The sequence below is a fragment of the Bufo gargarizans genome, chromosome 3 (assembly GCF_014858855.1).
Source record: "Bufo gargarizans isolate SCDJY-AF-19 chromosome 3, ASM1485885v1, whole genome shotgun sequence".
NCBI lineage: Eukaryota > Metazoa > Chordata > Amphibia > Anura > Bufonidae > Bufo > Bufo gargarizans.
Window position 1 is genome coordinate 411,579,264 of NC_058082.1, and position 25,358 is coordinate 411,604,621.

At 45.2% G+C, this 25,358-nt stretch overlaps 1 protein-coding gene across 7 annotated transcripts in view; it reads left to right on the plus strand.

The window, feature by feature from the left end:
• Positions 1-25,358, plus strand: part of LOC122932493 — a 155,003-nt gene that overhangs the window by 99,583 nt on the left and 30,062 nt on the right. For all 7 annotated transcript variants that reach the window (XR_006388309.1, XR_006388308.1, XM_044286940.1 and 4 more), the window contains one exon: positions 21,897-22,017. Coding sequence is in view for 5 of the 7 variants with exons in the window: in XM_044286940.1 (XP_044142875.1) it covers positions 21,897-22,017 (121 nt within the window). In the remaining 2 variants the exon portion in view is untranslated. The remainder of the gene's footprint in view (positions 1-21,896; positions 22,018-25,358) is intronic.

Consider the following 25,358-nt stretch of genomic DNA (forward strand, 5'->3'; position numbering starts at 1 on the left):
GAGGGGAAGCTGAAGCAGCGCTGTGCTGTTCGTTTGTCTCCCTGTGTTGAAAGTATATGACAACGACAAACATTTGTAATGCACTTTTCTCACAGGATAGTTGTGTGGGAAATCAGTGGCTGCTCAACACCAACACACAATGAACACTAGAGTCAATTTCGTAGGAAGTAAGTTTGCCTATTTGCATATTTTTGCAGTAGCAGTGAATAAATCAACCATTAACCAGCATTGCTTCACGCAAAACAGGTTCTGCTGGGTTTATTTCTGTGAGGAGGTAAATGTTAATCTGGATGTTGTTCAAGTGGCAGTTGTGATATACCTGGATTGTTCAAATTAGAGATGAGCGGATTTCACGTTATGAAATTCATTCACGCTTCGTTTGGTGGTAAAAGCAGAATTGCGGTATGGATTCCGTTACCACGGACCATAACACAATTCTATCACTGAATGCATAACGGAATGCCTATAGAGACATTCCGTTATTCATTCCATCATAATAGAAGTCTATGGCTGCATAACGGATCAGTCCTGTTTCCATTATGCAGGAGAGGACAGCCCATAGACTTCTATTATGACAGAATGAATAACGGAATGCCTCTAAAGGCATTCAGTCATAAAATTGCGTTATGGTCTGTGGTAACCGAATTCATAGCGCAATTCACCTTTCACCACCAAATTAAGCGTGAACTAAGTTCAAAATATGAAATTTGCTTATCTCTAGTGCAAATGCATTTGATACTGTATCACACAAGAGCCTTGTGCTGAAGGTACAAATGAAACAACTAGGGGACAATATGTGCACATATGTAAACAATTGGTTAAGGAACAGACAACACAGAGTAAATGGTATATATTCAAAAATGGACTAAGGTCAGCAGTAGGGTACAACAAAGATCTGTGTTAGGCCCAGTTCTCTTTAATCTCTTTATAACTGATCTTGTGGACAGGATTCAGAGCAACATGTCAGTTTTAGCACAAAACTCTGTAGTATACTCAGAAATCAGCTTGACTGTCAAATATTTCAGAAAGACCAAGATAAACTGGTAGCATAGGCAAGAACGTAGCATTTTAATGTAGATGAATATAAAGTAATGCATCTAGGCATACACATTGGATGGACTAAACTGGGAACAACAGATCAAAAAGGTGTGGATTAAAAAGAGGAGAAGTAGTGTTTGTGTCACCATGTGTTGCTGCTTTCAGAAAAGGATGGTAAGGCATGGTGCTCCCCAATGGGAAATAAGTCCGGAGAGTCAGGGTTTGCTGTAAACCAGTGTGCTTCTTTACTGGAGGAATTCAGATACAATACAATACAGGCAAGACACTGAGCTCCTCACTGGCAGAAGAAAGTTTTGTGCTGATGAAAGGCCTGAGCTGGCTGTCCCTCTCTCTCTCTCTCTGGCTGGCTCCCTAGTAACAACGCTCAACACCCAGGATCTGTGGCTGAGTATCCCCATGTCAACGTTTTCTTCTGGTCCCTCATGAAATCTGACAGAGTCTCTCCTACATACTAAGCACTAGTCGCTATCTGCAGACACCTAGGGGCTGAAGTAAAACATTCTAGTGGGAGGGGTGGAATGAAGAATCTGAGCGTAAACAGAAACACTGTTACAATTTCTTTCTATAATAGACGTGTATACAGCTTCAATGCAAGTCTATGGGAATGAATAAAGAGTTTTTCCAGACATAAAAAAAGTCTTCAGACATAAACAACAGATCTAAACCAGACAGTCAGAAGGACGGAGTGTCTGTTTTTTTACCTCCAAAATTTTGCATACGTAGGTAGAAAGTCAGAAGGTTTCTCAGTATTAGCAGATATAACAGTTCATATGAACAAGATATATCACAATGAACATAAATGCAGTTCAACAATATAAGACAGTATAAGTGCATACATCCACATAAATCAAAGTACATGTCAACCATTCAAAGTGCAAAAAAGTAGTGAGTTGATGGCTTTGCACAGCAGCAACAGAGGAAAATATCCACAAATGTTCATACTCCAAAGTACTTGTGACTTTTTAAAATATTCCAACCAGTTGCAACTCCACGTCAGGCATCCCCTAGGTAGGCATACCTTCACTGAAATAGACGCATCTTCACAGAAATAGGCGCATCAGCATTGCACTTGTGCCAAATTTATAATAGAAAAAGTGCATTATGTTCATAAATTTGGCAATGATAAATGTCCCTCTAAATCTAAACTTACAACATGACAAAATCAACACTTCAAACTTTCTGACCACTGGTCAGACTGAACAATCTACTTTGAGGGGAAAGATGTTCACTAGATACTTTGTTCACTGACCTGATATACCGTATATATTCATCAGCTATCAGTGTCCTTTCAATTGATCAAGCACTTTTAATACAGGGGAGTCCATAAGCACAGAACGGGCTGCCCATTGTAGAAATGCCTATTCTTGTCCGCAAAACAAAATTTTTTTTTGGGGGGGGGGGGGGGGTACGGAACGCAGCAACGGATGCAGACAGCACACAGAGTGCTGTCCGCATCTTTTGCAGCCTCATTGAAGTGAATGGGTCCACACCCGAACTGCAAAAAATGCGGCTCAGATGCAGACCACAACATTGACCGTGTGCATGAGGTATAAATAAAAAGTTTGTACTTGGAGAGAGTGAAGAGCGTGCTTTGTTTGTCCATTAACTTTACTGATAGGAATCCTATAAATCCAAAAAAAGTTTTTCAATAGAAACCAAATTTTCGTGGTTTGTTATTAAAATATTCTAATTTTTTAAACCATCACCTCCACAATCTGGAACATAAAGGATGGCCTGGAAACTTAAAGTGGCCTTGGAAAAAAATTAAAAGTGGCCACAAATTGATAGAACGTGGGGCAGCACAAGTAGAATGGGCCAATACAATTTGGCAGGGTCAGTGCTACCATAGTGCAGCACAGAGTATTATCCCAGAGAACCAAATACCACAGTGCAGCACAGAATACCTCACCAGAAGCTGTCCCAGTGTGGTGGCCATCAATTGCTGCCCTGTTCTGTCTTCCTCCATTTGTCTCTAATATGAATATGGAGCCGGGGGCTTAGGTGAGATGTGGGCCACAACAACAAGCCAGCCCTACTTTCAGCATTCTGGGCATCATCTAATCGCTAATTTTTATTGCGAATATCGGCACTTAGAGAATTCGCAAAGGTGTAGACCATAGTGCTATATATTCGTAATCGCAAATATTAAAGATTTTTTTTTTCATCAGTAACCTCCCTTCTTGCTTGTGGGCCAATGAGAAGGCTGCAATATCTTTGTCAAAGCTTAGCAACATCCCTAGCAACCAATCTGGATCTTATTCCTTATCCAATGACATTAGATAGTTAACTCATATATATAATACAGATAGTTAGTTAGTATATATATATATATATATATATATATATATATATACATATATATATATATATATATATATATATATATTACAGATAGTAAGTGGGAGATAATCAGTGTAGGTTAGATAGTGATATAGTGTGGCTCCAGTGCAGGGTGTTAGGTAGTGTGATAGGAATTACTGTTTCTTTGCTGTCTATACATGCTACAGACATAGTGCTGTGATGTCACAACAATACTTGTATGAATTCTAGAATTCGCAAATTTATTGCAAATATTATGGGAAAAATTTGCGAAATATCACAAAAAGGAATATTGCCTATGCCGCTTATTAGAGATTGCCTTGCGGTTTGCGGCGAACTTTGCGTGTTCGCGATTCGCTGAACATGCGAACATATGGAGAAATTTGCGCCGGCATTATTCTTTTACATTGTGAAGAACTTTGACCCATGACACATTCATCAGGTGGTACAGGACAGCCAATTGAGACATTTCAGCACATGGACATACCCCCTACCTCATAAATAAACCTGATCTGACCGCCATTTTACATTCAGCGTTTTGCCAGTTTAGGGAGCGGTTGCTGTGTGAAGCAGGGACAGGCTGTTAGGGACACCAAACGCTAGCTAATAGGGCCACAAAAGTCATTTTAAGCACTAGTATAGGTGTGCTATCTATATGTGTGATACACAGAGGGGTGCAATATACTCTTAATATACTTTTATAATTAGTCAAAAACACATAGATCTATATAGTGATCACCTGGAAGTCAGGGGCCCAGGGGCTAGTGGCTTACTAGGGCCATTTTTATATAGGGTAAGGTACCGGACAGGGTCGCTCTTATCAGGGCGGGTGGTCTGTGGTTAGGCTATCAGGGCCAGAATAGCATCCCCCGTAGGGCAATATCAGGGACAGTTCTTTGCCCACCCTGTCCTTCAGTACCACATCATCATCTAGCCCAGGGATGGATGTTTTTTGCTTTCCCTCTGGGATTCATGGATGTGCACTGGAACCCCCTGGATTGTGGTAGGACATATGGTTTCTGATTTGGTGCCGCCGAGCACCTGACAAACTCTATTGGAACAAATAATTTCTACTGGTGTGATATACCAGCCCCCCCCAAAAAAAAACTGATTGAAGCGGGGTTTTATATACCAATATACTTTCTTTATAGTGTATTTGGGTACTGTATAGTGCATTTGCGCATGTGCGTACGTGAAAATTATATTGCCGATATTTCGCATTGATTTAGATTTTTTTTTTATCGAGATCGCAAATTCAAATAATACATCTGATATGTCACTGTCCATGTTGTGGGACTATTTACGCACTTCTAGTAATTATTTCTTGGCTGCAAATATGATCTGAAGGTTTTTCAGGTTCGCCTGCCATTAAAATGAATGCTCGGTGGCTATGTAACAAAGGAGTTAGAATGGGGGAGGTCTCGCCGCAAACTTGCGGTTCGCGAACATTTGATCGCATTCGCGAACCGTTCCAGCAGATGTTCGTCCATCACTACCGCTCACTACCCTATAGTTCCCCCAGCAGATGTTCGTCCATCACTACCCTATAGTTTCCCCAGTAGTATGTATTGGGCCTATGGCAGTGAGGGGGACTTAGGCGGCCCTATGGGTATTGGCCCATGGGGAAAAATTCCATGTAGGGTCTATGGCAAGTCCACCCCTGTGGAACATAGTATTTGTACTGGTGTACTTTAATATGAAAGCTTTACAATAATACTACAGAAGATTACTAGACATAAGTGCAAATATTATATGTAGACTAAGCACTGGGGCGTACACAGAAATGACTGGGCCCCATAGCAAGTGTCTGAATTGGGTTCCAAACCCCGCCCACTACCCACCCCTGGCCCATCCCACCTCCTGGCTTAAGAAACCTTTAAGAAATAGGTGCTGAATTCAGGTGCCTATAGCGCTTTATAATCCGTACTCTATGCGAGCACAGCTGAAAGAGCGCAGGGCAGGAGCCTGCATACAGATCGCTCCTCCTACTTTTGTCCACTGTGCTAAAGCCTGACACAGCCCATCCCCCCCATCCTAACCCCTTTGTTACCAGCTCCATTTTTTCATCACTTTTCTCACCCCCAAAAATGTAATAAAATGTGATTAAAATGTCACACACGCTCCAAAATGGTATCAATAAAAACTACAGTTTGCGCCGCAAAAAATGAGCCCCCATACAGTAGATCATATAACTATAAAAAAGTTATGGGGGTCAGAATATGGTGATGTAAAAAGTAAATAAAGTGTTAATGTATTTTTACATTATTTAGACATGAAAAACCTATACATATGTGGTATCACTGTAATCAAACTGACCCAGTGTAATGACCGGCGTCACGCACAGGGAGGGAAAAGGGAAAGCCCTGCCCAAGGGAGAGGGAAAGGTGGTGACCCCTGACTCACCTTGCGGCTGGCACCTGACTGCCCTGACGTCCCTAGACGGGTTCCTCACCCGTGCAGCGATCACGTGCCTAAACCCTGGCTTTCCCTACAATGAGCCCTAGATAGTGAAGGGGCCGGTGGGATCGCTAGTCCGCACCACTGACACTAAGAGGGAAACACCAGGGAGAGGACAGACAATACAGACAAACACATAAAGCCAGGTGGGCGACCACAGCAGCCCCCAAAGGTCCAACAGGGATCCGGAGGGAAACGTTCTGGACCAACAACCAGAGAACGCAGCAACACAGCTCCAGTGGGTCAGTATAGATGTCCAGGCAGGAAGCGCTATATCTGGCAACCAGAGAAGTGTGAGAGGGGAATATAAGGAGGTTGGGAGTGCTGGACAAGGGACAGCTGAGGAGAAGGAGCTACGGATCCCTGAGTGAGCCAAAAAGGGTTGCAAAGCAAACCCAGAAAGCTACCATAAAGAAAACAGCCCTATCTTACATAGAGCGCGCAGCCAACTGCTGCGACTTCCTGACCCCGGGTATAACGGAGTCAGGCGTGGGTCTTGACACCCTCGGGACACCCAGAGAATGAAGGGTACAGGTCAGTTTTGCCACAAAGGGAATTCCGTAGGAACAAAACCCATAAAAATGTTGAAAAATTGAGGCATTTTTTTCAAATTCCACCCCATTAGATTTTTTTTTGCCTGTTTCACACTACATTGTATGCTATATTAACTGCCTCCGGACTGAGACGCGAGATGACGCTCACAGCCGGCCCGCGCATGCGCATCGCGGGCCGGCAAAAGTTTCAGGACAATGTTGTCATCAGCCTGCCAGCCAATGATCGTCGCTGGCAGGCTGATGATTTTCAAAAAATCGAATCAGAAGCCATCTAACACATTATATTTATAAATATAATGTGTTAAATGGCTGCTGTGCTCCTCTGCTGGTCCTTTTCGTTGGTTGGTTCCAGCAGAGGAGCACAGTTCACAGTGAGTACACACCAACAGTACACTTAGCCCCAGATCACCCCCCATCGCCCCAATTAACCCCTTGATCACCCCTGTCAATCACCTAGTGAAAGGGAAAAAAGTGATCAGTGTAAACTGTCACTTTTTTTCCCACTGGTATTGACTGATAGTTTTAGGCTAGTTTAGGCCCCTTGGTTAGGTAGTTAGTGATCGTTTAGCGCCCAGCCCACCGTACCGCAGTCACTGATTCGCTGATTAGCATATCGCAAATGAGCATTTGTACTGTTATAGTATCTGTAAGTGATCAGAACTGATCACAGTCAGATCTATAATAGTATTAGTGTCACCTTAGCTCGCCCTCCACCCAAAACGCAGTGTTTGCCCAAAATCAGTTTTAATATTTTTTATCAATCGCAGCGGCCTCCGGAACTTTGCTAGCCTCCCATTTGTAAGACAGGCTTGCTTTTTTTCTTGGGTATTCTTCTGAAGAGGCCTACAGGCTTCTGACCCAGTCGGATGAGGAATGGGAACCCTCATCTGACGAATCCAGCGGGTTAGAATATGAACCTGTAGAAAGCAGTGGCAGTCTGACCCAAAGTTCGGACGAGGAGGTTGAGGTCCCTGATACCACCAGGCGTACCCGGCCCTGTGTTGCTAGACCACAGGTTGCGCAGGATCCCCTTTAAGGGCAGCAGAGTAGGGCTGGCGCTGTTGGATTACGTGGTGAGGCATACACCAGCAGCGCAGCCCATCCTGGACCTAGTACCAGCACTGCCGTAGAACATGGTGAAGTGGCGAGCACCAGAAGGGCAGTTAAAGCTGGTACGGTGGCACGTGCAGTAGTTCCCCCGTCGCAGCCACCGCACAGACAGGCCCATAGAGCCCCTAGAGTCGCTGAGGTGCTGGCAAACCCTGATTGGCAGCCCTCAACTTCAGCCGCACTAGTAGTTCCCCCTTTCACCGCCCAGTCTGGAGTTCGGGTTGAGACAGCTCAGATCGGTTCGGCACTGGGATTTTTTGAGCTGTTCTTGACTGCGGAGCTCTTGGACTTAGTAGTGGCAGAAACAAATCGGTATCCCACTCAATTTATAGCCGCCAACCCGGCAAGCTTTTATGCCCAGTCTTTCCAGTGGAAACCCGTCCAAGTTTCTGAAATTAAAACATGGGCCTAACCAAAAAGCATGAATTGCGGTCATATTGGTCCACAAACCCAATTCATCACATGCCCATGTTCTCTGCTGCCATGTCCAGGGCACGATTTGAGGCCATCCTGCGTTTCCTGCACTTTAGCGACAACAACACCTCCCGTCCCAGAGGCCACCCAGCTTTTGACCGGCTCCACAAAATTCGGCCCCTCATAGACCACCTTAACAATAAATTTGCAGATTTGAATACCCCTGAGCAAAACATCTGCGTAGACGAGTCCCTTATACATTTTGCCGGGCGCCTTGGCATCAAACAATACATCCCAAGCAAGCGCGCCCAGTATGGGGTCAAATTGTATAAGCTCTGTGAAAGGGCCACAGGCTATACCCACAAATTTCGGATCTATAAGGGTAAAGATCAGACCTTGAAGCCGGTCGGTTTCCCTGACTACCTGGGGAGCAGTGGGAAGACAGTCTGGGACTTGGTGTCATCCTTATTTGGCAAGGGGTACCATCTTTATGTGGACAATTTTTACACAAGTGTGCCCCTCTTCAGGCATTTGTTCCTAGAACAGATTGGCTGCTGTGGCACCACGCGACCTAGTCGCCAGGGCTTCCCCCAACGGCTCGTTACCACCCGTCTTGCAAGGGGGGAGAGGGCTGCCTTGTGTAACGAAGAACTGCTCGCGGTGAAATGGAGAGACAAGCGTGACATTTACATGCTCTCCTCCATTCACGCAGACACAACAATAGAAATTGAATGAGCAACCAGTGTCATTGAAAAGCCCCTCTCGGTCCACGACTATAATTTGCTCATGGGAGGGATGGACTTAGATGACCAGATGTTGGCTCCTTATTTAGTGTCCCGCCGCACCAGACACTGGTATAAGAAGGTGTCTGTATATTTGATTCAATTGGCTGTATATAATAGTTTTGTTCTCTACAGTAAGGCTGGGAGAACAAGATCCTTCCTCAAATTTCAGGAAGAGATCATCGAGAACCTCCTGTATCCAGGAGGTTCCGTGGCCCCATCCACCAGTGTAGTGAGCCGGCTACACGAGCGACATTTCCCCAATGTCGTTTCTGGTACCTCAACCCAAGCGTCACCCCGAAAAAGATGTTGTGTCTGTAGCAGGAGTGGAATAAGGCGTGACACCCGCTATTTCTGTCCTGACTGCCCTGACCTATGCTTAGGGGAGTGTTTCAGGAAGTACCACTCACAGGTACACTATTAGCATAGGGATTGCATCTCACAGGACAGGCACACAGGGCTATTAGGGCCCTTTCACACAGAGCTGCTGCAAACCTCTCCTTTCACCTGGGACAAAGTGCATAATCTACTTCGCCACATCTCTGGGCGATTTGCGCTTTGCACATTGTCCCATGGGGAAGGAGAGGTTTGTCCTATAAATAAAGTAAAAAATAAAAAATAAAAACATAAAAATCACCGGTAAGTAAAAAAAGTTAATGTTCTGTTCAAAAAGTTAAATAAAGTTTATAAAAGTTAATGTTCTGTTCAAATGTTATTATAATGTTAATAAATTTATTGCGTTGTGGCCTGGTGTTTTCTTTTTTGTTTAGTTTTTTTTACCTTCTAGGTGGACCAACCGATGAACCAGCTGCAGCACTGATGTGCATTCTGACAGAAGCATTGCGCTGCTGTCAGATTACACAAAAGTCAGTGTATGCGGCGCTGCAAGACGAGATTTTTCCTCTGCAGTAAAAGATACGTTTGCCGAGGCTTATGAGCTGAGGGGGCGGTGGTGTTCATATGCTTTGGCAAACACTTTGTATATAAAAAAAAATAATTCCCGGCAATGATTTATTCATCCACATCGATTGATGTGAATGGAGAAATCGGGTTTGCCAGGGCATACGAGCTAAGTGGGCATGGATGTTGGGCGGAGCTCCTATGTCCTGGCAGACGCCTTTGCCCTCTTTTTTTGGCAGAGATTTTTTCATCCACATTGATCGATGCCAATGAAGAAATCTGTGCCATTCATTTTTTTCTTCCAGCCCAGAGGCTGAGCGGAAAAAAAAATCTCATTACCCGTATGCTCAATATAGGGAGAATAGCAGAAACTCCTAATGCTGGCCATACATGTAATGATTGCAGAGACCCTCAAATGCCAGGGCAGTACAAACACCCCACAAATGACCCCATTTTGGAAAGAAGACACCCCAAGGTATTCGCTGAGGGGCATATTGAGTCCATGAAAGATTGAAATTTTTGTCCCAAGTTAGCGGAAAGGGAGACTTTGTGAAAAAAAAAAAAAAAAAAAAACAATTTCCGCTAACTTTTGCCAAAAAAAATAAAAAAATCTTCTATGAACTCGCCATACCCCTCCTGGAATACCTTGGGGTGTCTTCTTTCCAAAATGGGGTCACATGTGGGGTATTTATACTGCCCTGGCATTTTAGGGGCCCTAAAGCGTGAGAAGAAGTCTGGAATCCAAATGTCTAAAAATGCCCTCCTAAAAGGAATTTGAGCCCCTTTGCTCCCCTAGGCTGCAAAAAAGTGTCACACATGTGGCATCGCCGGAAGTTGGGCACTGCGTTTTGATTCCCCGTTTTAAATAACCACAGACAACAGTTCGGATTTTCATCGGCCATAGCAGCTGTTTTATTAAATAAAATAAATAACATAATAACAGTTAAATAACCAACCTAACATTCCTTAAAGCACAGATGAGGGAGGTCCTAGAAGCCCCAATAACACCACACAATCCAGATAAACTGGTGACTCCATCTTGCCCGCAGCCAACTGATGGATGTCTAATTCCTCAATTTCCAGATCCTCCATGAGAGTCCAGCCCCTCCCGCGGGGTCCTCACATTCTTAAGTACCACTATATTCCCCAACTTTGGGGACCTCCCCGCCTCACGACTGCCGCGACTAATAAAATGTCAACCTACCCCCATTCACCCCAACAATACTACTAAAACGCCCCCACTGTCCCCCATACTTTTTCATGTATCTTGTCTATATACACCCATCTGCCTAAAACACCTCACCTACCTAACTATAAGCACCCATAGAGTGGGAGGGTGGGAGTTCGCCTGGCTGGCAGCACAAAATGGCGCCCTGCTCAGGCTGCTCCTCCTAACTTAAGCCCACTAGCCCGCCCACCCCTTCCCGTTACCATAACAAAAAACTCTGCCCACTACCCAAACCATTGTCATGATGGCCTCCTCCTATGGCTTCACCTTTAGTCTGGCCCTACTGGAAAACAACAACGTACGTATGAAAGTAGCCCTAGGATGTAAGCAGGACTGGTTGCCACCACTTATAGAGCTGCATAGGGGAGGGTAAGAGCCTCTACAATAGATGGTAGTGAAGTGAACCTTCCTATGATATGTCATCATGGCTGACAAGAACGCTCACCAATAGGTGCCAAAGCATAGTTTGTAAAGAGGTCCTCCCAACCAGGCAGCTCTGCAAGTGCAAGCAATCAGTCCTATTCATATTCGAGGACAGGTGGTTGGCATCCATTTTAAATCCCTGGAGAACCCCTTTAACTGAATGTCAATATGGGCATTAAATTGAGAGTCTGGGTGTATTTACACCACATAGTTGTTGGGCCGACTATAGGGAGCAAACATTAGAATGAACGTAATCTGGCCATGTAAAGGTGTCGCCAATCACCTGATAAATGAGCAAAATGCTTGTTCATCCGGTGACACAGATATTTAAATCACTGTTTCTGTGCAGCAGATTATGCTGTGTAAACAGAAATCTGCTGCCCAGAAACAAATCTGTATGAAGACAAGCGAGTGGAGGTGATCGCTGCTAGTGATGGACGAACATCAGACGGGACGTTTCGCAAATGCGCAATCGCGACCAAATATTCGTGAACCCCGCATTCGCGAAGGGCACCATTCACTTTAATGGCAGGCGAACCTAAAAAACCTTCAGGTCATATTTGCAGCCACCAAATACTTACTAGAGGTGCACAAAAAGTCCCACAACATGGACAGTGACATACCAGATGGGGATCAATGGCAAAAATTCCCAACAAAAATATGTATTTTAATCAGGGGCCATTTTTATGTGTTAAAGGGAAACTCTCAAAAATGTGCCCTGCTGAAGCCTAGAAAATTTAGGCCACGGGAGTACAGGCCCCAAAAATGAGGCATTAACCCGACAGATAAGAACAAGTGATTATGTGGCTGGAGGTACATTAGGCAGTCACGGAATAACAAATTTACTGTAGGCCAGTGGAATACAGGCCCCAAAAATTAGGCATTCACTTGACAGAAAAGAACAAGTGATTATGTGGCTGGAGGTATATTAGACGGTCACTGGATAACTATTTTATTGTAGGCCAGTACAGGCCCCAAAAATTTGGCATTCGCCTGACAGAAAAGAACTTGTGATGATGTGGCTGGAGGTACATTAGGCTGTCACTGAATAGCAATTTATTTATTTTTTTATAATTCCTTTTTGTTTTTTATTGAACAACCATTGATACAGTTAAAATCACATTTCAATCCAAAGGACATATGAGTTCTTCTGAATCGCCATCAATGACAATCAACCCTACTGCAATTCCATACAAGGCGTCTCGTACATCTAGAAAGTAGAATAACATAACAGATACATAAGCCAAAAAAACATAACTTGGCTAGAGACATTCCCCTGAACTGAGACCTTCTATTGCCCTGCATATACACCCCAATGAGGTAGATAAACTATCCCAGTACTTTTGAGACGTTCGTATGTCTACGAGTTGATGTCGGCAATTCCCTGAAAATGATTCTTCAAAACTTTGTTTTAATATTATTCTCATGTTTCATCAGGTAAACTATCTATCCAGCCTCCCCCTATTCCCTCCCAAAAAAAAAAAAAAAAAGGCTCCCCAATGGTTCACCCCCCCTCACCCCCTCCTGATCCATTTACTTTTCCCTTTTTGACGCTATATTCACTCTTTCACATGCTATTGAACTTTTTATTAAACTCTCCCACATTCTAATCGTTGGAGGTTGGTTTTCGGCCCAGTTTTTTTTACTATACACCGTCTAGCTTGAAATAATAATATAGTAGCTAACTCTCTATGGCTAATTTGCCCTATATCTGTCACTACCAGACATCTGAGAAGCTCTGACACATGCCTTTCAGAACCTCCTCCTTGAGCTTCCTTTGTTTTGCTTTCAGTTCCTCATCTCGTTAGCCTCTCTCAGCTGTCATGTAGTTGTACTGATTGCATCCCTTTAAATTCCTCCCCATAGCGCATCAGTGTGCGGTTTATATTACTTCCTGGAGTGTGTGTGCATGCTGATCCTACTTCCCAGTCTTCTACAAGATAAGTGTTGTGCATTAATTTGTGTTTTTCTGTTTGCTGGATCCCAGGTGACCCTGACTCCCTCCGTATCTAGTGTAGGGAGCCGGTGGTCGTGTCCCCTCACTATTATAGGGTGTACAGTCGAGGTACGAGGATATGCGATCATCTACTATTGGGATTTTCGCATAGGCTGAGCAGTCAGGGAGAGTGCCAGGTCTAATGCAGGGGTCTCCCTTTTTGTTCCTTAGTTTTGTTTCCAGTGAGTCGTATATTCATTTTGTGTTGTCTTGTTTCCTGTACACCTTCCGTGACAATATCTTGCATGTCTCACAGCACACATACTTCAAAGCTACGGGGGATATTAAATCGATGACTCCTATTAATTTGTAAGATAACTTTATTCCAGAAATCTTGGATATATATACAACTCCATAAGAGGTGTACATCGTCTACTCCTATCTCATCACATTTGTGACAATTACACACATTATTTTTAAAGAATCTCATCAGCTTTTTTGGGGTGTAGTATAGTATAATTGGTGGACAATGAAAAACTGTGTCAGTCTATGCACCGGATTCCTGGAGACTCTCCATATTCCCAGCAGAGTTCTCTCCAATCTTTCAGAGTTCATCGAGTTCACCACCTCTTCCTTTTTTCCCCCTCTCTACCATGTTTCCCTGCCCATCCACTTTCTGCTGTAATAAAATGTTGTATATCATAGAAATGTTATGCTTTTCCGTCGTCATCTTAAAGGGGTTGTCCGGGTTCAGAGCTGAACCCGGACATACCCTTATTTTCACCCCGGCAGCCCCCCTGAGCCTAGCATCGGAGCATCTCATGCTCCGATGCGCTCCAGTGCCCTGCGCTAGATCGCACAGAGCACGGGCTCTTTTGTTTTCAATAACACACTGCCGGGCGGTAACTTCCACCCGGTAGTGTGTTCGGTGACGTCACCGGCTCTGAGGGGCGGGCTTTATCTCTGCCCTAGCCGTTTTACTGGCTAGGGCAGAGCCAAATCCCGCCCATCAGTGCCGGTGACGTCACCGGGGTTCCTGTCAGCCCCATGGAGAGCCCCGGTACGTCACCGGAACTCTGAAAAATGCCTTTGCCCTGTGCAATTTAGCGCAGGGCAAAGGAGAGCATCGGAGCATGAACTGCTCCAAAGCTCATGTCAGGGGGGCTGCCTGGGTGAAAATGGAGGGCTGTCCAGGTTCAGCTCTGAACCTGGACAACCCCTTTAATAAAAAAAAAATTGTGGCTGAGGTAGATCTTTCATATGCCTTTCATCTCGCATAAGTGATCTTATTGCATGCTTTAGCTGTTATAATACAAAAAAATCCTCCTGAAACTCCAAAACTTTCCTTTAACTATTGAAATCCAATTACTTCCCCATTCTTCCAGACCTGTCCCAGTCTATAAATCCCATATTACTGCCAGTTTTTCCTTTCAATAGCTCTAAGTTATTTTAAGTTGTTCCATAGCAAAGTATCATTATGGAGATCAGTATCCTGCCAGTATGATTTAATCCTCATCCATGTTTTATACATTGATGTTATAGTTGGAGACTTCCGAAACTGCTCATGTGCCTTTAAACCAGCATCAAATACCTGATATACAACATTTAATTTTGTATAGTCCTGTAGGTTACCAGATATATTAATTCCCAAGTATTTAATGCTCCCTTAATTTTCTATGACCTGTAAGGGTCCTACAATTTTGTCTCCTAGAGGGTCGAATGGTATACAAGCTGATTTGTCCCAGTTTATCTTCAATCCTGCTATTTTCCCATATATTTTGAAAGTCTCAAAGATGTGCCTCATTGAATCATGGGATCCTACAAACAACATCACATCGTCAGCATACATTAAAATTTTTTCTTCATCTCCATATTTAAAGCCTATTATCCTGTCATCTTGCCTTATAATCGAGGCTAAAGGTTCTATTACTAGAGCAAAGAGAAGGGGCGACAAGGGACAACCCTTTCTTACTCCTCTTTCTATTCTCAAAGGGTGAGACAATTCATCATTTACAATTATTCTAGCATTAATATTCGTATATATGAGCTCTATCAAAGAGATAACGCTTCTCTCAAATCCCATTTTCTTCAATATAGCTATCAAAAACGGCCATTCAATCGTGTCGAAGGCTTTTGAAGCATCTACAGCTGCTATTAATCTTTCTCCACTGTTTATTGGTTTAACCTGCATATTTAAAAAGCATCTGATAATATTGTCTGATGTAGTTTTACCTGCCATAAACCCTGTTTGATCGGTGTGAATTAGAGACATTACCATTTTTTAAAATCTTACTACTAGCACCTTCGCTAAAGTTTTATTATCGTATTAATTAAAGAGATGGGTCAATATGAGTCCATTGATCTAGGATTTTTTATCAGGTTTTAATAATAAGGTTATTAAGGCTTCCTGAAGTGTATCAGGTAAATTCTTTTTTTCCTTTGAGTCGTTCCACATCTCTAATATCTTAGGAGATAATACTTTCCTGTATTTACTATAGACTTCAAAGGGAATGCCATCCGACCCTGGAGCTTTATTTTCACTAATTGCATCAAGAACCCTATCTATTTCTTCTAGGTTAGGCTACTTTCACACTAGCGTTCGATCGGATCCGTTCTGAACGGATCCGATCATATTAATGCAGACGGAGGCTCCGTTCAGTAGGGATCCGTCTGCATTAATAACTTAGAAAAAATTCTAAGTGTGAAAGTAGCCTGAGCGGATCCGTTCAGACTTTCAATGTAAAGTCAATGGGGGACGGATCCGCTTGAAGATTGAGCCATATGGTGACATCTTCAAGCGGATCTTTTACCATTGACTTACATTGTAAGTCTGAACGGATCCGCTCGCCTCCGCACGGCCAGGCGGACAGCTGAACGCTGCAAGCAGCGTTCAGCTGCCCGCCTGTCCGTGCGGAGGCGAGCGGAGCGGAGGCTGAACGCCGCCAGACTGATGCAGTCTGAGCGGATCCGCTCCATTCAGACTGCATCAGGGCTGGACGGAGGCGTTCGGGTCCGCTCGTGAGCTCCTTCAAACGGAGCTCACGAACGGACCTATGAACGCTAGTGTGAAAGTAGCCTTAATTGCCATTTCCAATTCATCTTTCTGTTCCACTGTTAAGCTGTTCAGATTAATATTTTCCAAAAACCCTTCTATTTCCTCCTTACTCTGATCTAATCTAGTTTTATATATTTGTTTGAAATATTCCTTTAATAGCTGTTTTTTCTTTCCCTGTTCTTGAATTTCTAGTCCATACTCGTTTATTAAGCTATATATGTAGTTCTTTGCTTTGTGTGGATAATCTCCTTCCCGGTAAATGTCCCTAAGGCCTCCTGCACACGAACGTTTTTTTACACGGTCCGCAAAAACGGGGTCCGTGGGTCCGTGATCCGTGACCGTTTTTTCGTCCGTGGGTCTTCCTTGATTTTTGGAGGATCCACGGACATGAAAAAAAAGTCGTTTTGGTGTCCGCCTGGCCGTGCGGAGCCAAACGGATCCGTCCTGAATTACAATGCAAGTCAATAGGGACGGATCCGTTTGAAGTTGACACAATATGGTGCCATTTCAAACGGATCCGTCCCCATTGACTTTCAATGTAAAGTCTGGAGTTCTTTTATACCATCGGATTGGAGTTTTCTCCAATCCGATGGTATATTTTAACTTGAAGCGTCCCCATCACCATGGGAACGCCTCTATGTTAGAATATACTGTCGGATATGAGCTACATCGTGAAAATCAGATCCGACAGTATATTCTAACACAGAGGCGTTCCCATGGTGATGGGGACGCTTCAGGTTAGAATATACTGAAAAACTGTGTACATGACTGCCCCCTGCTGCCTGGCAGGTGCTGCCAGGCAGCAGGGGGCAGACCCCCCCCCCCTGTTTTTAACTCATTGGTGGCCAGTGCGGCCGCCCCCCCTCCCTCCCCTGTAGTTAACTCATTGGTGGCCAGTGGCGCCCCCCCCTCCCTCCCCTGTGCGGCCGCCCCCCCCCCTCCCTCCCCTGTAGTAAACTCGTTGGTGTCCAGTGGGCCCCCCCTCCCTCCCCTGTAGTTAACTCGTTGGTGGCCAGTGGGCCCCCCCCTCCGTCCGCTATAGATAACTCATTGGTGTCCAGTGGGCCCCCCCTCCCTCCGCTGTAGATAACTCGTTGGTGGCCAGTGGGCCCTCTCCCCTCCCTCCCCCTCCTAATTAAAATCGCCCCCCTATCATTGGTGGCAGTGGTGAGTACCGATCGGAGTCCCAGTGTAATCGCTGGGGCTCCGATCGGTAACCATGGCAACCGGGACGCTACTGCAGTCCCGGTTGCCATGGTAGCTTAGCAATTTGTAGAAGCTTCATACTTACCTGAAGAGCTGCGATGTCTGTGACCGGCCGGGAGCTCCTCCTACTGGTAAGTGAAAGGTCTGTGCGGCGCATTGCTTATAGCACAGACCTGTCACTTACCAGTAGGAGGAGCTCCCGGCCGGACACAGACATCGCTGCTCTTCAGGTAAGTATAAAGCTTCTACAAATTGCTAAGCTACCATGGCAACCGGGACTGCAGTAGCGTCCCGATTGCCATGGTTACCGATCGGAGCCCCAGCGATTACACTGGGACTCCGATCGGTACTCACCACTGCCACCAATGATAGGGGGGCGATTTTAATTAGGAGGGGGTGGGAGGGGAGAGGGCCCACTGGCCACCAATGAGTTATCTATAGCGGACGGAGGGGGGGCCCACTGGACACCAATTAGTTAACTACAGGGGAGGGAGGGGGGGCTGGCTACCAAGAAGTTAACTACAGGGGAGGGAGGGGGGGGGGGGGCGGCCGCACTGGCCACAAATGAGTTAAAAACAGGGGGGGGGGGGGTCTGCCCCCTGCTGCCTGGCAGCACCTGCCAGGCAGCAGGGGGCAGTCATGTACACAGTTTTTCAGTATATTCTAACCTGAAGCGTCCCCATCACCATGGGAACGCCTCTGTGTTAGAATATACTGTCGGATCTGAGTTTTCACGAAGGAGGAGCTTTTATGCTGTATGAAAGCAACCTACGGCCACGGATCACGGACACGGATGCCAATCTTGTGTGCATCCGTGTTCTTTCACGGACCCATTGACTTGAATGGGTCCGTGAACCGTTGTCCGTCAAAAAAATAGGACAGGTCATATTTTTTTGACGGACAGGATACACGGATCACGGCCTCGGCTGCAAAACGGTGCATTTTCCGATTTTTCCACGGACCCATTGAAAGTCAATGGGTCCGCGAAAAAAAACGGAAAACGGCACAACGGCCACGAGTGCACACAACGGTCGTGTGCAGGAGGCCTAAATATAATGTTCTCTTACAACGTTTTGCTTTTCCACTAGCAGGTATAATTCATCTTTGTACTCAGTTTGTTTGTCACTTCTGATAATTAATATCTGTTTGATTCTGTATATATTTTTTTTCACTTTTTTTCACTTTGCATTCAAAATTCTTTCTATATTCTCTCTTACATATTGACATATTCTTCATAAAAACCCCTCTCATAAAAGCTTTACCTGCTTCCCACACCATCTTATTTGCTGCAGTGCCCTCATTTTTTTTTTTTTTTTTACAAAATATTCTTTAATCTCACTTACAATTTTTTATTTTTTTTGTATCCTGTCCTCTAACCTCTCCTCACTAATATTAAAGGGCTTCTGTCACCCCACTAAACGCATATTTATTTATTTTGTCTACCTATAATCCCTATCCGGCCATATTGCCATACATTATGTTATTAATAATTTTCGTTCAGTAGATTTAGCCAAAAACGTACTTTTATCATATGCTAATTACCTTTCTACCAGCAAGTAGGGCGTCTACTTGCTGGTAGCAGCCGCAGAAAACCTCCCTCTCCTTGTGTTGATTGACAGGGCCAGCCGGGATCTCCTCCGGCCGGCCCTGTCAGCATTTCAAAAATCGTGCGCCTGTGTTGATTCGGCGCAGGCGCTCTGCGATAAGGAGGCTCGCCTCCTCAGCACTCCCTCTGTGCGCCTGCGCCCATGACGTCAGTGACAAAACAAAAACCTCCCCCTCCCTTAAACCTCCACCAGTTGACCCAGTGACCAAACATGCCACTGAGTCTCTAACTTAGCATGATAACTCCAGATCACCCCCCATCTCTTCCTCTTACCCCTATCTGCCCTCTCTTCCTCCCTTCCTCACATCTTAAGAGGTATTTTCCTCATCCACTCCTTTGCTTCTTCCGGTGTATAAAAAAACTATGTCTACACAGAGTTTTGCTGGAAATACCATTGAATATTGCACACCTTCACAAATTTCCTTCTTTACCTCTATAAATCGACTTCTGTCTTGTAATGTTTCTCTAGCATAGTCTGGAAACAATGACACTGGTGACCCATTATAATCCAAACATCTTATATTAGACCTCCTAGATCTATTTTCCAGGTCCAATAATTTACTTTTAATAATCTTTATTTTCCTGGATAAGTTTTCTCCTACTTCAGTTTTTTGTAGCACATTTTCTACCCCTGAAGTCGTTTTTTCCAATTCCTCCAATCTATCTTTGTATTTCTGCATGTCTTCTGGTATCAGCCCTATATTTTCTTTCACGTTCCCCACTTAGAGAGAGAGAGACCCTGAATTGCTGTGCTGCATTTTTTGACCTCAAGAAATATCTCCTGTAGACAGGGTGACTTCTCGTTATTAAATCCACCATCATCAGCTTCCCGTATACTTCCTCCAGGATCTCTCTCCTCAACCAGGGACACCTCCTCACCCCCTCACGTGAGCAAAATGATACATTCCGTCCTTCCATCTGGCAGATCACCTCTTCCTTATCTAAAGATTTATTCTCTTTTCCTTGAGCAAGGTTTACTGGACAACTCAAATGTCAAGTCATCAATTGTTGTTTAGGGCGATCAGTTTTTTTTAAGCTTGGGGACACAGAAATGTCCATATTTGTCTGGCACTTCCCTTTCCTACTTCCTGCCTGTTTAGCCATGATCCTTTTCACATTAGATTGTCTACCTATATCTTCCACACTTTCCCTCATATATTTCATTTTAGAGCCAAACTAGCAGAGGGTTAATGCCATGATTGTAACTTACATTCCTTTCAGGTTTTCCCTTTAAGTACTCTTATCATCCACATTCATAAGCCTGAGAAAAAGGAAGAACAAAAACGGGAAAAAGGGAAAAGGAGAGAAAAGAAGGAACAAAAATAGTAAAATTAAATGACTCAAAAGTTATTCCTTCCTCTCACAATTCATAATCCTGATCAGAAAAGTCAATTTGTCCATGCTTTTAGATACCAATCCTATTTGGACCACAATTAGTCCATGATTACATAACATTTTAATTTTAGTCACACTAGCGAGAAGTTCCTACCCATGATTGTAATTTGTCCATACAAATCTCCACATAAGTTAGTCTTGTCATGCCCTCCCCCCCATACTGCGAAAAAAAAAAGGGGAAATCCTTTATAGTCACTGGGCAATATTTATGGACAATTCCCATTCTGCCCTCATTACATCCCGGCATATTATATATCCGCATATGTCAATTCATATTTCTGTCTATTGCCAATTTTGCACAAACAACAATAGAAAAATGTGGCGAGCTTGTCACTTAGCTTTCCTCAGGTGATCCTCAAAGTAGATTGCCACTTCCAGGTTTACTTAGACTGGGTGACCGGTAACTCTCGTAAAGGATTTAGACACGCTCCAGGCTTCATCACTTTAGCCAGTTTGCCACTTCTCCACTCCTCCAAGCTGCCGAGCTGTCCCTCCTTGTTCAGAGGAGACCTCTTCCCCAGCCTGAAGGAATTCCGGAAAAGTCCGGCTAACCCCAAAGGGCAGCACACATCTTCGAGCCGTCAGCCCGAAACTCCCGAGACACCGCCTCTCCAATCACCACTCTCACGAGCTCCGTCACCCTCTCAGGTTCAGCTCGCCATCCGCATGGACTTCGTTGTCTCAGCATTCGTTCCCTCACTCCCGCTCTCTTCCCCTCCACTTCTTACAGCCGGGCAGACTTTTTTCCTCTTTTTCCTGGCGCATCGCACCCTTCAGCAGTCTTTCAGGCCGATCTCATGGCCACTCAGGAAGGATCGCGCCAGTTTGGGGCCGTGATCATGCTCACTAGACGTCCGCTCTGCCTTGCTTCTCCATAACAGCTGATTTCTGGTGGTTCCAGTAGGAAAATACTTTGTGATAAATTTATTGTCAAATAGTGATTGTCCAAAGCACAGAACTTCTTTAAAGGTACTTTCACATTAGCGGCAGGGGAGTCCGGCAGGCTGTTCTGGCGGGTGAACAGCTTGTCAGATCCGTCCTGCCGCTAGTTCACATGTTCCCCCGGACTGCCGCTCCATCCCCATTGACTATAATGGGGGCGGAGTTCCGACGGCAGCACGGTAGTGCACGGTGAGAAGCAGCCGGAGTAAACGTACTGCATGTCGTACTTTTTGTCCGGCTGCCTCTCCCCGCGCGCTGCCGCCGTGCGACCGCCGGAACTCTGCCCCCATTATAGTCAATGGGGACGGAGCGGCAGTCCGGGAGCACACGAGAATTAGCGGCAGGACGGATCCGACAGGCTGCTCACCTGCCGAAACAGCCTGCCGGACTCCCCTGCTGCTAGTGTGAAACTAGCCTAGGTTGTCAATGCTATTGCTATTTTCTTTAAAAACTAAATTTTTTCATATCTTAATTAAATGTTGTATTGCTTATTTTTTTATTATTATTAAGGAATAGAAGACAACTATGGGATGACTACTGTGCACAAGCCGAACTCAGAGGTGACACTGATAGAAGATTCTACACGGGAACCTCAATCCAAACTAAATAAAAATGAAAGCAGTTCTGAGAGGTAGGATATGTACATAGTAATGTAACATGTCTACTAGAGATGTCTGAAGTTTTCAATAATTCAATTTGGGTGCTTCACCAAATTTTTCCCAAAAATTTGCTTCATTTTTAATTAATTAATCACAAAGCATGTTAAATCAGCTATATCCCAGCCTGAAGGAAGAGTGTATATCGGTGTATATCACTGTACATTGCAGCAACATGCATAGCTAGTCCTTTCCGGTAGTGAAACAGTTACTGTGCGTCAGTATGACAGGCAGGTCACATACAATACAGTATATGGATGTTCAAATCAGTGTACGTCATTATTAGGCTCTGTTCACACTTCATTTATTAGGTCAGTTACAGGTCCAAAACAAAGAACAGATGCAGATATTGTCATGATACATTATCTGCAATATGTTATCTGTAGGACTGGCTCCTGATTTTGGCACACCATATAGTAACTGCTGGAATTAATTGACCAAATAACTGAAGTGTGAACTGAACTGTCCGCATCCATGGTTCCGTTCCGTGGCCCCGCAAAAAAAATATAACATGTCCTATTCTCGTCTGCGCTTTGCGGACAAGAATAGGCATTTATAATGCCGCGCCCGTTCCGCAAATTACCTTCCATTTTTTGCGGATCCGCGGTTTGCGCACCACAAAAAACGGCACGGTCATGTGCATGAGGCCTTAAAGGTCAATGTGTGCATCAGACTGGTGGGGGTGGCAACAGCATGAGGAGTCAACATAGTGGCTTAGTCACAGAGTGGAGAGGTGGGGGGCAACAATGGTGGCATTAAGAGCACAATATGGTGGGTGGCGGTAGGAGAAGATGGCAGCAGAGTCAGCAGGCATGTGGCATCAGGTGGGTGGCAGCATCAAAATAGTGGCTGAAGCACGTGGCCAGAAGTAACGGGCCATTTTTCACAATGTTCTGGCAGCACAGTGCCGTCAGAACATTGCTTCCAGAATGATCTAGCCTGATGTATCAGTCACTAGTGTGTGAAAATCCTAGCTGATTAACCCCTGATTCATCTTTATAAAGGTTAATCTCTCAACATTTTGTGTTGAAAGGTGAGTTCTATTTGGGCTAACTATGCCTCCCGCCTCACTAAACACCTTCTCTGATGCCACACAACTCAACCCGTTGCAGCCACAGTTCAAGTTTGGCTGCCCGGTAGTCCTGGGAATCTTGGTTATGGGGTGACATGGTGCAGTCTAAGTATGCCACCACCTGCTGGTTCAGGTTCTGCTCCATGTCCTGCTGCTGGCTCGTTTCTTCGGTAGCCTGGTGAAGAAACATGCTCATCAGAGACTGGAGACTCAACTTACTGCTGAAGGAGCTGGTACTGCTCTTGTCCCCCCCCCCCCGATCTTCCTCCAGCAGTCCTGACAGTGAAGCGTAAGCGCTGAGGATCCCCCTGGTCAGATCTTCATGAGGATGAACGATGGTGTGCATAGGTCAACTGACTACATGTGATGTCTCTATAGTAGATATAGTTTATCATCCCTTCCAGCAGGTGTAAAAATGTCACCCATTTTGGCCCGGTAGCAAGGGTCCTACATGGTGGAGAGCCAGTAGTCCTCTACTGAATAGTGATAATGCGGCTATCACTACACAAGCAACCCAGCATGCATCTGGCCATTTGTGCAAGGGACTCGAAGAAACTGCCTGCCTCCATCTCCACTGCATAATGCTGTGGTCTGTCAGGGTCATCTGCCTGGCATTCCTCATCGCCTTCCAGCACCTCTCCTGTCACTTGTGTAGATAGACCACCTATTTCTGTATACATTTCCTGGCCGTTAATGTCCTCGTAAGCGACAGAAACTGTTCCACGTGAACATGTTAAAAGCACACGAGGAAAGAGAGCAGTATGTATTAGCAGTGTGTAGCCAGCTAGAACCCGAAGAGCCAGATCCACTGATAGATTTGCTAGCAGAGCTACGAGATGTGGCAGATGATTGGAACATCAACCCCCACCTCTCCTACCCACAGAAGCTTCAGCTCACCACTCTCCTGAGTGCGCACAGCGCCACATTCTCAGGCATCCCTGGCCAAACCAACCTAGCAGCTCACCGAATTGACACAGGGACCCACAAGCCCTTACGGCAGGGCCCCTATCGCACTTCACCCGAAGTGCAGGCTGAGCTCAAACGAGAGATTGATGAGATGCTACAGTTAATGGTCATCCAGAAATCCTCTAGTCCATGGGCCGCCCTGGTTGTTTTAGTCCCCAAAAAGGACAAGACCACCCGGTTCTGTGTCGACTATCGGAGACTGAATGACATCACCATAACCGATCCCATGCCTCGAATTGATGAATTGCTGGATCAGCTGGCATCCGCCAGCTATCTAACAATCATGGACTTGAGCCGTGGATACTGGCAGATTCCGCTTGCGCCAGAGGCGAGAGCGAAATCCGCATTCATCACCCCTTTTGGCCTCTATGAGTTTACTCGTGTGCCCTTTAGGATGAAGAATGCGCCCGCCACCTTTCAGCGGGCCATGAATGAACTGTTGGAAGGAATGCAAGGTTATGCCCTAGAATATCTGGACGATATAGCCATATATAGTCCAACCTGGGAAGATCACCTTGACCATCTGTCACAGGTATTGGGAAGACTGTCCGCTGCCAATCTGACCGTTAAGCCCAACAAATGTCAGATTGCCATGACAGAGGTTCAGTACTTAGGACACAGAGTAGGCAGCCAGGAAGTTTGTTCCATCCTATAGTACTCTGGCTAAACCTCTGACCGATGCAACGGGCAAAAAACAACCCAACACGGTCACATGGAACTCGGAACTAGAACAGGCATTTCGGGCCCTGAAGGAAGCGCTAGCTAGCGCTCCTGTCCTTCAAGCTCCCGACTCACGTCAGTTCCTAGTACAAACTGACGCCTCAGACCACGGTCTGGGAGCCGTCCTTAGTCAGGTGGACGCAACCGGGAATGAGCACCCTGTCCTCTAACTGAGCCAAAAACCTACTTCCGCGGGAAACCGCATACTGCACCACTGAGAAAGAGTGCCTAGCAATCGTATGGGCCCTACAGAAACTACAATCGTACCTATATGGACGATCCTTCATGGTCATCACAGATCACAACCCTCTCAGCTGGCTGAAACGTACTTCTGGTACCAACGGAAAACTTCTCCGCTGGAGCTTAGCGCTCCAACAGTACGATTTCACGATTCAGCACAAACCGGGAAGTCGCCATCAGAATGCTGACGGACTTTCCCGCTGTAACGAGCTCAAATAGGAAGTTGGGATTGCTTCAGTCCCAGTCTTGCTGACCACTCCTTCCCCAATCTTCCAAAGGGGGGAGGTGTGACGCTTTGCGATCCACAGCGATACTAGG